The sequence below is a fragment of the Antechinus flavipes genome, chromosome 4 (genome assembly GCF_016432865.1).
Source record: "Antechinus flavipes isolate AdamAnt ecotype Samford, QLD, Australia chromosome 4, AdamAnt_v2, whole genome shotgun sequence".
NCBI lineage: Eukaryota > Metazoa > Chordata > Mammalia > Dasyuromorphia > Dasyuridae > Antechinus > Antechinus flavipes.
The window spans coordinates 7,336,336-7,350,930 of NC_067401.1; the positions used below are offsets into that span (position 1 = coordinate 7,336,336).

Here is a 14,595-nt window from a genome sequence, read left to right on the forward strand (position 1 = left end):
TCCTTCTCTGAGCCTCAGTTTCCCTATCGGTCAAATGGAGATAATAGCATACAGAGAGCCCACCTTTCAGGGACATTGCAAGGCTCAAATGATAGAATGTATTTAAAGAGCTTTAACAAGTGTATAACATGGCTATTATTGCTCCACCTTCATTAAAACCTGAGGTACCGTGTTCAATTTGGGAAGCCTCAGTTCAGGAAGGGCACAGATCCATTGGAGGAGGCGACCAGATGGAAGGTCCTGGAGTCTGTGTCATGAGAAGCAGTGGAAGGAGCCGAGGATGCTAAGTTGAAGAGAAAGCTCAGAGATGACTTGGTAGGGAGGAGGAAGGATTAGCTTTGCTCTGCTTGGCCCCAGAGGACAGAACCAGGAAGAGCTGGTAACCAGTTGCTACATTTGCAAAAAGGAGCTGATGTAGACGGATGGCAAGGAAGTCCTGCCAACAATGAGAGCCGTTACAGATCAGTCCTCTTTGGGATGTGGCCGGAGCCTCTTCAGTGGAGTCTCCAGGCAGAGGATGGAGGCCCGCTTGTTGGACATGCTACAGAGGGCTTCCTGTTCAGGATTGGGTCAGAGGTCCCTTCCAAGCCTCAGAATCAGTGATTCTGGGACTCAGTGGATAAGCACTCATGGGGAATGTTTGCAGGAGAAGAGATTGGAGCTCTGAGCTCAGGGATTCCAGAGAACTCTCGTGCCCAACAGGAAAGGAGAAGGGAAGCACTTGACTCCACTCACAGGATATATGAGCCAGAGACGCCCACCTGGGCTCCGAGACAGAGACTCTTTGTCCTATCTGTGGACAACTGGATTGCTCCAGCTGTTTGCACAGTTCCTGGGAACCGAGGTTGCATTCAAAATATGGGCAGTAACAGGACACCAAATCCTGGTGTTGAAGGAGAGGAAATACATTTTATTGCCCAACTCTCTAACATTCTCTCAAACAGCAAACATTTATTTTTTAAAAATACGGGGAATTTTCTTGTTAAACTTCAAAATCCCCAGTTCAAAGAGAAAATTCTACAAGAAACAAACAACAACAAATCCAAACATGCTGGAACTATAATCAGAATTGTACAGGATTGATCATCTTCCACAATAAAAGACCACAGGTCCTGGGATATTATATATTGACAATCAAAATAACTAGGTCTGTGGCCAAAAATGTCATCTCCAACAAAAGTAATCATGATATCTTAATTTTTTTCTTTAAATCATTTTTATTAAAGCTTTTTATTTTTTAAAACGTATGCACAGGCATTTCTTCAACATTAGCCCTTGCAAAAAATTGTGTTCCAATTTTTCCTCCTTTCCCCCATGTCCTCCCCACATGGCAAGTAGTCCAAAAAGATCCATAATATTTTTAACAATAACTTTTTATTTTCAAAATATATGCAAAGATAATTTTCAATATTTACCCATGCAAACCCTACAACAAGCAGTTATTAAGCACCTACTGCATGCAAGACACTACTAAGTAATGGGGATACTGAAATAAATGAAACAATATCTGCCCTCAAGGGGCTTACTTACAATTCAATATATTTCAAATAAATGTAAATTAGGTACAAGGTGACGGATAAGGGAGGGAGGGCACTAGAATCTGGACTTCATGAAGATCTCATGAAGAAGGTGGAATCTAAGTTGAGTCTAGAGGGAATTTTAGCATTGAAAAAGATGGGAGGAAGGAGGGAGAGCAATCCAGGTATGAGAGAAAACCAATGAGAGCCTGGAGCTCAGGGATGGATTGACATGTGCAAAGAACAGATTTAGTGGAAAGGAGTAAATGATAAGAAGACTGGAAAGGTGGGACAGAGGGGAAAGGGCCTTAAATGCCAAACAAAAAATGTTATATTTGATCCTGAAGGTGTTTACTCAGTTTACTGAGTTGGGAGGGGATGATCTGGTCAGACTAGGCTTTAAGAAGATTAAGGGAAGGATGGACTGGAGTGGGGAGAGCCTTGGGACAGGCAGCCCAAGAAGCAGGTTATTGCAATGGTCCAGATGAGAGGTGATCATTTGTCATGTGATATGGCATATTACGGAGATCTCGTTTTGTATCTTGCCCCCGACAAGACTGTAAGCTCTCTAAGTACAGAGACCAAGTTCTCTACATTTTTATAATAATAATGGTGAGGATGATGAGAGTATTTACAAAGCACTTCTTTAAGATCCACATACTACTTTACAAACATTATCTCATTTGATCTTCACAATAACCCCGGAGAGAAGAACCATTATCTCCATTTGTTTTAAGTGTCGAGGTCACATTTGAACTCAGAACTTCTGTCTCCAGGTCCACCCCTCACCTAGAGCAAAATTCCACCTATAGGAGTAGGCAGTGAATAAACCTTTCTTGACAGACCTTCTGCCTCAGATGGATGCACACGTGGTGTAATGTCCAGTCTGTCTCTTATTGTTTATCCTTCGTGATATCAGGGAGGTGACATTACCTCTCGGTCAACCAGTAAGTAGTAGAACCAGGAAGTAAGTCCAGGTCCCCAAAGTCCAAATGCAGTTCTCTTTCCACAAGTTGTTCAGGCTCTTGAGGAAGAATCAGGATGCTGAAGGATGAAGGCACAGAAGGGAAAGAGCTAATGGGTCTGAGAGAGGAGCAAGTCAGATTTGCTAGAACGTGAGATAAGGCTGGGAAAGTACCTTCGAGTTAAATGCTGGAGGGCATTCATTATCAGTCTATGGGAATTTGGGTTGAGGCTTTGGGGTAACAAGTTGATCAAGAGAAATACTGATAAATGTTTAACAATCAGCTTTTCCCTTCCTGCTCCCAAAAAGTACGACCTGTCCACTTTTAAGTTTAATCTGCACTATTAATATTTTCTCCATCACTTTTCTTAAGTCTACTAGACAAGCCAAAAAAAAGTGATAGATCAAGCCCTGTACCATTTTTTGGTACCATTTGCCAATTTCAGAGCTATGAACTCATATTGGAAATTTAACACTGGGCTCTTGAAAGCTGGTTGGAGCTGGGTCCAGCAGCCTCCCCTCAAAGCCCTACAGATGGTTCGTCACCTCCTTTCCCCTTCCTGCTGTCCACTTCCTCGTCTCGTGCACACTTCCTACTTTCTTCTTTCACAGCCCCTTCACTCTGCCTTTTGGATATAGACTCCCTGCCCACCCCTTCCGCAGACCCCCAATGAGTTGTCAACCCAACCCTTGCCTTCCTCCACCCCACCCTCTACCCAACAAGGAGCCCCAGGCAGCCTATGAGAAAGCAACTTCAGAATAGGGGTGGGGTCAGAAGCCAAGTAGCAAAGGGCTGAGAAAGAAGAGTAGAGTGGAAGGCAAATATAGATATCTCTCTTCTTGGACTGACAGTGAGAGAGAAGACAATGAGAGAAGAAAAGGGGAAAATCTTTTTCTTTCCTGAGATTAGAGATACCTGAACTCTGTGGGGTCAGGAGGCAGTGGAGGGGAAGGAGTACAGATGCAGAAGGAGAAAAAGAGATGAAGGGATTGAAAGATTCAGAGATCTAAGCATCTCCAGACTGTAGCATTAATCCTTTCATTTGTGGATGAGGATCCAGTGTCCCAGAGAATAACTTGTCCAAAGTCATACAATAAAGATCTGAAGCAGAATTAGAACTCAGGCCAAGCAGGCTATTGTAAGAGAAACTTCTTTCATTGGAAGGGACTTGACTTTCTGAGTTTTGGATCCAGTTTTTATCTCTTCTTCACTGTCTCCAGCAGCTCAGCAGCATCCCTAATTTGCTGTGGGCAAGGAAGCCACAAGGGGTCACATGAGAGATCTACTAGAAAGTGAATTTCAAAGCTTGGAAGCAGATTTGTTAGAATTTTGTCTAGAGTAAAAGTAAGTAGGATCTGAGAGAGAAGCTCAGGAGATTCTCCAAAGAACTTCTAGAGCACGACTTTCAGACACAAATTCTATGATGATGATTTAGGTTCCGGAGCCTATTCTTGTTTACTCTTTAGATCTCAGCTACGTTCTGGGCATTTGACTGGAACCCTGTCTTTTTGCCTTTCATTGGCTTAGAACTTTGGAGGAACTCAATAAATAACTACTTGTTAATTGATTGATTGGGGGAGGAGGGGGACATGAATAAGTGAGGGGTTTCCATAATTGGCTTTGATTGTGCTACTTTTAAGAGCCACATTTTTTTCCCATATGAGGTTTGGGGTTTGGCCTTTCCAAGGTATAGTGAGAGAACAGCTAAGTCAGCTGATGGTCATGGTCTGGTTTGGTTGTTAGGATATACTGTGTGGCTTTGATGTTAATGAATGCCCTCACTGTGGGCTTAAATACTTCAGAAGAGAGGGAGAGATGGGAAAAATAAAAATTAAAGAAAACCACCCCTGTTTTTTATGAGGAAGAGGGCATTTTGTTCCATTGAAATCCAGCCATTCATTTTGCTCTAGGGGGCATCTGGAAGGATTTTTTTCCACCCAAGAACCGAATTGAACCTTCCATGAGAAGCGGGAAGCCTGTGGCATACCAACTCTCCTCCCCACCCTTACACCGCTCACAGAACAGTGTTGTTTGTGAAGCTGGCGTTGGGTGCTCAGGGCGGTCGGACTGGGTAGTCTGTGAACTGGAGCTCTGCCGTGACCCCGAGGCTCCTAGAGGTTTATAAAGGCAGCAGGCTCTGGGTGACTTCTCATGCTGGCCATGAAGAGGCTGATGGGCAATTTCCAGCTGGCAAAAGCCAGTTTTGCCCATCTTCCTGGTATAATAAATTGGAGGGAAGAAGTATGCCAGAGTGGAGAATGGATTCCACTGGAAGCCGACAGATAGGATCCCAGATTCTCATTTTGTCACTTACTACATGTGCGGCCCAGCTAAATCCTTTGACCTTTCTGGGTCTCAGTTTCCTCATTTGTTAATCAAGGAGGTTAGATCAGATGGTCTCTGAGGACTCTTCCAACTCTGAATCTAAAAGCCCAGGATCTGGGAAAGAGGTTGTTTGATTAACGTTTTCATGGTGAATATTTTTGGTCAGTGGGTTGGTCTGAAGGAAAAAAAAAAGCCTTGGAATCCAGAATGGAAAAAGGGCGCTCCAAGGAGGGGAAATCACTTCCCCATTTCTGAGGCTTCTCAGTATCAGCCTAGGAGAGTGAGCCCAGTGGACCACCTGCTCAAAGGGCCTGGGAAAGGGCCCTGAAAACCCTCAGTGCTCTCACCTATTGCCCAGGCTGGATTCCACTCGGAAAACTCCCAGTAATTCTATGTAAGGATTGTGAAAATCCACATCTCGGGGCTGGGGAAGAAGTCACCTGGCCCTGAATAGGAATCCCCACCTCTGACCAGGAATTTTAGTCCATTCTCTGCCTACAGATCTCCAAGGAAGGGGAACTCCCCTCATTCTCCCTTTTCCCTCCTTCTCCTCTTCCCCTCTTCCTCCCCTCCCCTCCCCCTTTCCTTCTCCCTCCTCCTTTCCTCCTATTTCTTCCTTCTCCCCTCCTATTCCTTTTTGGATCAGGTCTCCTTGGCAAGCTTTTCCTTCTGTAAAGGCCCAACTTCCCTCTTTGCCCCTCAGTCTCTTGTTCTGGGTTTTCCCCTATGGGGCCAAGCAAAACGAGGACAATCCTTCAGTTGCTTGACAGATTTTAAAATGGCCAAAAGTGCTCTCGTGCCTCCCCTGATTCTCCAGGGAAAACCTTGATCAACCCCCTTTAGAAAGATTCGTAAGCTACTCTGTCAATCAGCGAGTGTTTAGTTATTATTGCTTAGCAATTTCACTTTCGTTCGGTTCTCTTTGACCCCGTTGGGAGTTTTCTTGGCAGAAATGCTGGAGTGGTTTGCCATTTCTTTTTACAGTTCATTTTACACAGGAGACTAAATGATTTAGCTAGGGTCACATGGCTAATAAATGTCTAAGAATGGATTTGAACTCTGGAAGAGGAGTCTTCCTGACTTCAGAGATGGCATTGTGTTCACTATACCACCTACCTGCCCTAAACATTTATTAAGTTTCTATGATATGCCAGGAACTGGGGATCCAAAGATTTTTTCCAACTCCACCCCCCAATATCTTATATTTTACTGGCAGATACAATATGTTCACAAACTAGAAACTACAGGTCACTTTGATACAAAATGGCGGCCAACTGTGGACTGCATTCATGAAGGCCTTTGGTCCTCAGTGTCAAGGTCTGCTAGACTTCTCTGTTAGCCAATTGGTTTTAGAAATCATTCATCATTTATTCCATCAGGCTCAGCAGGAGTGTGACCTTAAACCCCATGACAGCAGCTGAGCCCATTAGAATCAGCCATATCTGATGCAGTCCAACCTTCCACTTCCCCCTTCCCGTCATCATCACTCCAAACCCAGCAGAGAAAGCGCATGACCCTTCGTGAGGCAGACATTTCCTTTCATAAGAACCAAGTCTGTGTGATGCCTTTCTGCAATTGCAGACGCGGCCTTTGGACGTTCAACTTGCCTGGTAGACTTGAAAGCCCCAGTGAACCCTGAAGAAAGATGTTTTTTAAACTCTTCACATATTGCCATGTCCTCAAGCTTGCATTAAGGCTTTCTCATCTCCTTTTCACTAAAACCTTTTCGATTCATGGTAGAAGGGAAGAGTTCTAGACTGAGAGCTGGGTTTGAATCCCAGCTACACAATTTACTAAATATATGAACCTAGACAAATGGCTGCTCCCCCTGTGACTGTTCTTTCATCTGCAAAATGAGAATAAACACCCAGAGTGTCTAACTGCCTCAGATAAGATCTTATATATAAAGCAATTTGTGCATCTTAAAATGTTTTAGAAATGCCTGGTAGTGGAGGGGGCAATGGTAGTAAGAGGAGGAGAATCTTTCACTTCTTTCAGAATTCAGCTCCAGCACTGCTTCCAACAAGAGGCCTCCCTCCTAGCTGCTAATCCCCCAAAATTATCTATTTACTGGGTATATATTTTCTTATATTTTTCTATCAACATGTTACTTCCTCCATTCAAATGCAAGCTCCCAGAGGGCAGGAACTGTTTGATAACTGTGTCCTCAGCACCAAGGACAGAGTCTGGTATAGCTTAAGTGTTTCATATTCGCAATTGATAATAGAAAGTTGGGTGAGATCGTCTCAAAATTCACTCCTAACTCTAAAGGTAAGCTATAACCATATGCCTGTGTGTGTATGTGCACGTGTGTGCGCATGAGTGTGCACTATTTTTTGCACTCTGTTTTGATCACAGACTGTAGTTCTCTTGTCCAAGGACCAGACCAGCTAAGCTTAGAGATGCTCTTCCTTATGAATACAGAATTTTTCAGTCACAACATTTCTCTCTTCTTCCTAAGTAACTGATTTTTTAATGACTCTTTTTCCTCCCACAATCCTTACCTACAACAAGAATTTTTTTAAATGAAAAATAAATTCTTCAGCTCATATTTACATAGTCCTGTGGAGGAGGGGAATTCTCATTAGTCATGTCCATAACTGTAGGTCTCTTTCTTCATTTTAAGTTCGTCACCTCTCTATCAGGTGGTAAGTGACATGTCTCATCTTTATTTTGTTGGGAACAACAATTATTAAAATTTCTCTACTGAGGTGGAAAGGGGCTCCAATCTTCACTGAGAAATTGAGGGCCCAGACAAAGTCACAGATGCTTGAAGTTTAGGAGGCAACTAATTAGTGATTTGTCTGAAAGAAATCTGGGATTTTAGTAGACCACAAGCTCCAAGGTCACAGACGGTACCTATGATGTAGGGTCCAATTGAATGGTATGGCTTCTCCTTGGCTGATTACCTTCTCTGTGACATTTAGGGTGTCATCCTGACCCACCAGCCATAATGGGCAGAAAACTGGATCTCTCCAAGCTGACAGATGAAGAAGCCAAGCATATTTGGGAGGTGGTTCAGCGTGACTTCGATCTTCGAAAGAAAGAAGAAGAACGATTGGAGTAAGTGTGGTCATTTATTTTGTCTTTAGTTTTCTGTTTATATGGGGTATCTTAGCCCAGGACAATGGAAACTCCTAGAGGACAGGAACTATTTTTTTTTCTTTTGTATCTTTTGTTTCTGGTAAGCAGTAGGTGCTTAATATACATATATTAAGGCAACAGAAAGAGCATTGCTCTGGAGTTAAAGGACTTGAATTCAAATCCCACTTTTAATGATGACTTTCTCTGTGGCCTTGATAAAGTAACTTTACCTCCATGAGCCTCAGTTTCCCTATCTGTAAAATGAGGAGGTTGACTGCATGAAAGATGTCGAACATATAGCCCTCAAGTAAGGACCAAATCAGATTAAAATGCAACTGGGAAACTTTTATTAAACTAAAAACAAAATAAAACATGGATATTATTAATATGTGGTTCAGTCCACTGGGATCTATGTATTGTTTAATGGCTTCCATTGCTATTAAAGCTTAACACTACTGAGCTAGAGGACTTCTGACTTCCTCCCAGTTCAAGATGTGGGATCCTATGAATGAAATTTAAACATATTTTATAAATGAACTTTATAGATGCATACATGCCAGAAAATTCTTCCACTATAATGCCAGAGAAACTGAGGCAAGATAGAGATTAGAAAGCTTTTCATATTTTATTTGGATTTCTGAGAGGGAGAGATTTGCTGGGACCAAATGAATCCATTTTTGATCCCAGGGCGGAATGAGACTATCGAATCCAGCAGTCAATGTGAGTTTCCCATGAAATATATATACACGTGGCTCTCAGCTACCAGTGTAGACAGAAGCAGAGGCAGAGGCAGAACATTGAGAGTGGGAACAGACTATCAATCCAGTTCTGACAGGATAGGGGAAGGTACCGACATTCTGATAAGTTGGGAAGGTCTAAAGTCATAATGTCTAAGATAGAAGGTCGTTGTCCTTATCTGGATTAAACATTTATCAGTCCTAATGATTAGGAGAGAAGAGTGGTGTTGCGGGAGGGGGGATTGAGGCAGAACAATTAAGGAAATTAAGGCAGAATAATTCAGGGAAACTGAGGCAGAACAATTGTGAAACTCAGGCAGGACAATAAAAGGATACTGTGGCACACCACCACCCATGATAGATAGGTATTTTTGTTTTAAGTCAAGTTAAATCTGTAAGTATGAAGGCTCAAGTCTGCAGGGAACAGCTGCAGCCAGGCTGCCATTTGCAAAGGGAGAAGGTAGAATTTTCACAGTTGACCCAGGATGTATAATCGCCTCCTCCCTCGCTATAGCAGGAGGAACTGGACCAGGGTGGGAGGTAACCTTAGCATTAGATATGATGTCCTATAAGCGGCTAGGAGACGGTCTGGCACTCGACCCCAGAAGGATGGTTGGGGCTAATCTAGGCATCAGCTGCATTGATGTCAATAACAAAGCCCCTTAAGTGATCACATTAATCACATTCTCACTGCCTCTTTCCATTGGGCAAGAGCCAATGCCATGTTTTATAGACTTATAACTTTGAATATTGCAAATTCAAAAACCTGCAATCACTTCAGGAGGTTCCTGGTTTGCTCTAATTGGGACCTGGCAATAGAGGGACACTGAGATCAGGCAAGTAGAGCGGTTCTCTGAAAGCAAGAGAGAGGCACAAAGGTCCAAGGGTAGATCCTTAGGATTCTTAGCTTGCTAGATTGGAAGAAGAAAAGTCTTTCTCCCTCTGGAGTGGGAAAAGACCAGCTAGGATAGAAATGGAGTCGAGAGAGCCAAGAGAAGAACATTCAAAGAAAGAGGAAGTAGCCATCAGTGCCCTGCCCATCAGAGGAGGTATGGAAAGTGTGACCATCTCTCCTTTTCAGAGGGCTGGTTCTTGAAGATATCAGGTCACCAAATGTCTCCATCACCAGCCGTTCACCCCCGTATCTATCTGTGGAAAGACTACCTTTTCTTCAAGGCCCAGATCTTTCACTGGAAGCCCACCATGTTACACCTAACACAATGGATCAGGAACTCCAATGGGGAACTCCTCAGTTTCTAGGCTTATCCTGCTCTACCATATATCATAGTCAATGCAAATCAATTCAACAAGTATTTATTAAGCACCTACTGTATGCCAAGTTCTAAAGATGCAAAGTCAAAAAGAAGAGAACTGCCCTCTAGGAACTTCCATACTAGGGGGTTGGGAAGAGAAATGAGGACAGTTCTTGACCATCTTTTAACCATTAGCATCTAGCATAAGACCTGCCTAAAAAGTTTGGTTCTTGTACTGAGGGACATACAAAAATGAATCAAACAGCTTTCCCTCAGGACTACAGGCTAAAGTACTGCCATGACTATATTGTAATGAAAATGCTAAAGTACTTTGGACATTACCGCTCTGCCCAGATACTTGAGAAACAACTGTATGTCTCTTTTCCCAACTGTCCCCTCCTTATATGAGCACACGGTTCTCAAAAGAATTACAAATGAACACAAGGAATAATAGAGAAGCGAGGGAAATTCCATTTAGTACAAGAACTCCCTCTATCAATGTAGATCAGCATCTATTCTAAGATTTATGGCATTAGGAAGCTACCTAGACTTTTGGAAAAAAATTATTTGCTCAGAATCACATGACCAGTTACATGTCAGAGGCAGTACTTGATCTCATGTCTTTCTAACCAACTCTCTAGTCATCCCTCCAGATTGTCTATTATAACAAAGTTTTTTAAAAGGAGGGGGAAAAAAACACTTCAACAAAATCAATCAACATTAGTTATGTCTGAAAGTACATACAGCATTCTACACCCGCAGTCCCCACATCTCCACAGACGGGAAAGAAAATAAAATATGAGTAATTGAAAAACTAACAATGATCTTAAAAGACAGATAATGAAATCCATTTCCTTCTTCCAGCAAAATAAAAGGGGGGGGGGGGGAGATAAACAATGGATACATTGTCAGACACTGCATAGTCTGTGTAGGTTATTTTGGATTAAGAACTGTTTTTGCTTTGTTCAAAGAAGGATTCTCTTCTAGGGGAAAGAAGAGGGAGAAGTGGGAGAGTTTGGGTTTTGTTGTTGTTTGTTTTCCAGAAATGATTATTATATACAAACAAAAGACAGCAGTAATGCTTTTTTAAAATGAAAGAGGGAGAAAAGGAAGAAGAGAGATAGAGACTGAGAGAGACAGAGACAGAGAGAGAGAAGGAAGAAGGTAGGAGGGAGAAAGGAAAGAAGGGAGGGAAGGAGAGAGGAAGGGAGGAAGGAAGGAAGGGAGGAAGGAAGGAACGAAGGAAGGAAGGAAGGAAGGAAGGGAGAGAAGGAGGGAGGGAGAGAGGGAGGGACAGAAGGAAGGAGAGAGGGAGAAGGAGAGAAAAAGAAAGAAAGAATCTTCCCCAACAGCAAAGGCCCCCAAGTCAATACTTGTCATGTTGCTTACACAAAGCTTGTGATCATGGATGCTCTGTGACCTGAGAGACTAGGTAGTCTTCAGGTATTTTCTTTATAACAAAGGGTCAGGATGCTGAGGAAAGGTCAAAGACAATGCAGAATTCAGGATGAAGGTCCTCCGGGTCCTTACTATAATGAGAAGTGATTCTACCTTTTGAGGTTTTATCCAATTAATGCCTCCTCCCTACCCCCGCCAGCACATTGGGTGGACTGCTGCCGAAGGAATCATGGGAGGACCTGGGCCAGAGTCACTCGGGGCTAGAGTCAGAGACCATCGTGAGTCACCTCTTGCGATCTTCACTGACTCAGCTCAAGCTCTTCACTCCAGGCCCTGCCAGCTACGAGATTCCCTTTCCCCCACATCTTGACTGCTCGTATAATCTCTTGCATGTACCTACTTATGTATTTGCTATCTCCCTCATTAGAACTAGGGTTCCTAAGGGTATTTGATCTACTCCCACTCCTATTCCTCTTTTTACAAAGGAGAAAATTGAGGTCTCACAGTCACCCAGGTGTGAAGGGATTTGAACCCGAGGCTCTTTTCGCTGCATCATGATTTAGTCTCCCATACCTGGTCATTCTTTCCTCAAGTGCTCTCAACCCAAATACACGCGTGCACATACATCCATAATACACACATATATATGTATGTTTGTGTATACATACAGACATTATATACATATATAATGTTCCATTTCACGCTTCATCCCAGGATCTTGGCACTGTTGAAACTTCCGCGTGCACTTGGTGCAGTGATTTGGGTTGTCAGCCCCTTTCCTGCCCACATCCCTGAGTTTCAGAGGGAGCTCCTAGGTGAGGTATCAATGGCGGAAAGACGTAGGCCCGACCTGGCTAGAGAAGGCACAATGGAAAACACCTTCTTTAAAGGGCCCAGCCTAGAAGCTAAATATCACTGTGCTCACCTTCCCCCGGTAGGCCAACAGGAAGAGGAGAGGCTTGGGAGTCACTACGAACCAGCAGGGCTTCCGGAGATAAACTCAGGCAGAATCTGGGGCCTGGGACACAAATAGACTCCAGCTTGCTCAGGGAGGAGGCCCCTGGAGCTGCCCAGCGCCAAGTGCTCCAGAAGGGGCCGCCGGGAGCCAACTGGAAGGCACCGGGCTGAGCAAATACAACACGAGCTGGAAGGGAGAGTCAGCTGCTTGCCCCGAGGGGGAGATGGCAGTGGAGGCCTGACACACCAGCCTCTGAATCTCCAGGGGTCAAATGAAAGCCAGCTGGAGCATCCTCACAGGGCCCCAGCTTCCTTAACTCTTGAATGGCCACCAGCTTGGTGCAGATATCTTCCCGCTTCTCACTAGGATCCCAAGACATGACTGTTTTCACCTTGAACCTCCATATCCAGGCAGTTATCATCCCCATTCTCCAGAGGAGGAAGCTGAGGCTCAGAGAGAGTAAAGTCTGATTTGCCCATGTCTGACGTGGGACTTTAACCCTGGTCCCCAATATGCTGTATTATTATCCCCATTTGAGGAAACTGAGTCAGAAAAAGGTAAGCTGTGTGCTTAGAGTCACACAGCAAGTAACTGACTAAAGCAGGATTTGAACTCGGGTTTTCCTGACTCCAGATCCAAAGCTTTCTTTACTTTGTCACCAGCTGAGCAGGACCTGCCTGAGCTTGGACTCCACTGCCATTGACTTCCCCACCACCATCACCCACCATCTTTATGCTCTGGTCAGGTCTCAGAGGAGACTAAAGGGGAGTGTGACTGCCACTCAATCTTAAGGAGGGCAGAATGAACAAAAGATCCTATTTAATCTCTTCCCATTATACAGATAAGGAAACTGAGACCCAGGAGATTAGTGACCTGCCCAAATCACTGAAATGGGAAGTGGAAGAGGCCCAGGACTCTGCCATTCTCTTCCTCGTCCCTGCGTTTCTTTGGCGCCATCTTTTCTCTTCCATCTTTTGAATCTTTCACCATTTACGGCCCCTCCTTAACCTGTTCCTCCGTCAGTTCAATTCTGAACGCGTTCCCTAAGTTGGATCCTCGGCTTTTAATTCGGCAAGAAGAGGAGGAGGTCTCTGAGCTCTTGCCAATCTCGGGGTAGGATCTTACATGTTGTATAAGGGCCAGGCACCGGCCACAGACATTTAGTAAAATTCATTGATCCGGTCAATCCATGTACAAATTCTCATTAAATCGGTCATTCAAAGCCTTCATTGAGACACGTCCTACTATGTGCAAAGCCCCGGGGAGGCTCAAAAGGCCCCTCTGGAGCCTCAGAGGGAGCTAGAGTATGAACCCATAGCCTTGGGCTCCAATCATTAGAGTGACTTAGGCAGCCTGGACTCAGTATCCTCACAAGCCATTTCTCGATCTCCTGGTACTTCCCTAAGGGAACTAAAGGGCAAGATCCAGAAAGAGAGCACGAAGAAAGAGCTGCTCTCCGACCAGGCCCAGCTGAACGAGACCCACTGCAGGCACTGCCTCCAGCCCTACCGCTTCCTGCTCAATAGCAAACGCCAGTGCCTGGACTGTCAGCTGTACACCTGCAAAAAGTGCGGCACCTACAACCGGCGAGAGCAAGGCTGGCTCTGCGATCCGTGCCAGCTGGCCAGGTGAGGGCCCCGTGGGACGGGCTGACCAGTCTGGACGAGTGTTTGGGGTTCCGTGGGGCTGGCGGGAAGGCGGGAAGGAAAGCTCTTTGCAAGCCTATGATCAGAGATTGTTAGGGAACAGGGAACTTGGAATCGGCTTGGATACAGAACTTAAGCTGTGTGACCTTAGGCAAGTCACTTTCTTTCTGGGTCTCATCTTCCTCATCTGTAAATTGGGGATAATAAGGCAGCCTGCACAATTTGTGGATTGAGAACTAGAAACTATCTCACAGATCACCTAAGCCAGGCTGCTCGTTTTATAAAAGAGGAAACTGGGACCTAGGGACTTACCCAAATTCATACAGGGAGTAAATGACGGAGCAAAGATTGGAACCCAAAGCTTCTGAGTCCGGATCCAAGCTTCTGTCCTTTGCACCATCCTTTCTTTCCAAGGAATTCACTCAAATTTAGCGTTTGTTGGTTTTTCCCACTCTACCAAAAAGCAGAGGATTACAGTGGGAAAAGTCCTTTGTGAAGGCTAACGGGGACTTTTATCCTGCTACTGAAGTCCTACTGTGCTGTCCCCATGGGGCAAGAAGACAAGCTTGGGGTCCTGAAGGCTATGGCATGGGAACACAATCTCTAGGAAAGGCCGCAAAAGCTAGAGGGGGAGCCCCCTCCCTGCAGGCTTTGGGAAGACATTAATGGGGCTGAAAAAGGCTCATTCTCACGTTAACTTCTGGGAGCAAAC

At 44.5% G+C, this 14,595-nt stretch overlaps 1 protein-coding gene across 3 annotated transcripts in view; it reads left to right on the top strand.

Moving 5' to 3' along the window:
• Positions 1-14,595, top strand: part of MLPH (melanophilin) — a 53,201-nt gene that overhangs the window by 5,763 nt on the left and 32,843 nt on the right. For all 3 annotated transcript variants that reach the window (XM_051999205.1, XM_051999203.1, XM_051999204.1), the window contains exons 2-3: positions 7,735-7,870; positions 13,644-13,865. In XM_051999205.1, the coding sequence (XP_051855165.1) occupies positions 7,761-7,870; positions 13,644-13,865 (332 nt within the window). In that variant the 5' untranslated portion in view covers positions 7,735-7,760. The remainder of the gene's footprint in view (positions 1-7,734; positions 7,871-13,643; positions 13,866-14,595) is intronic.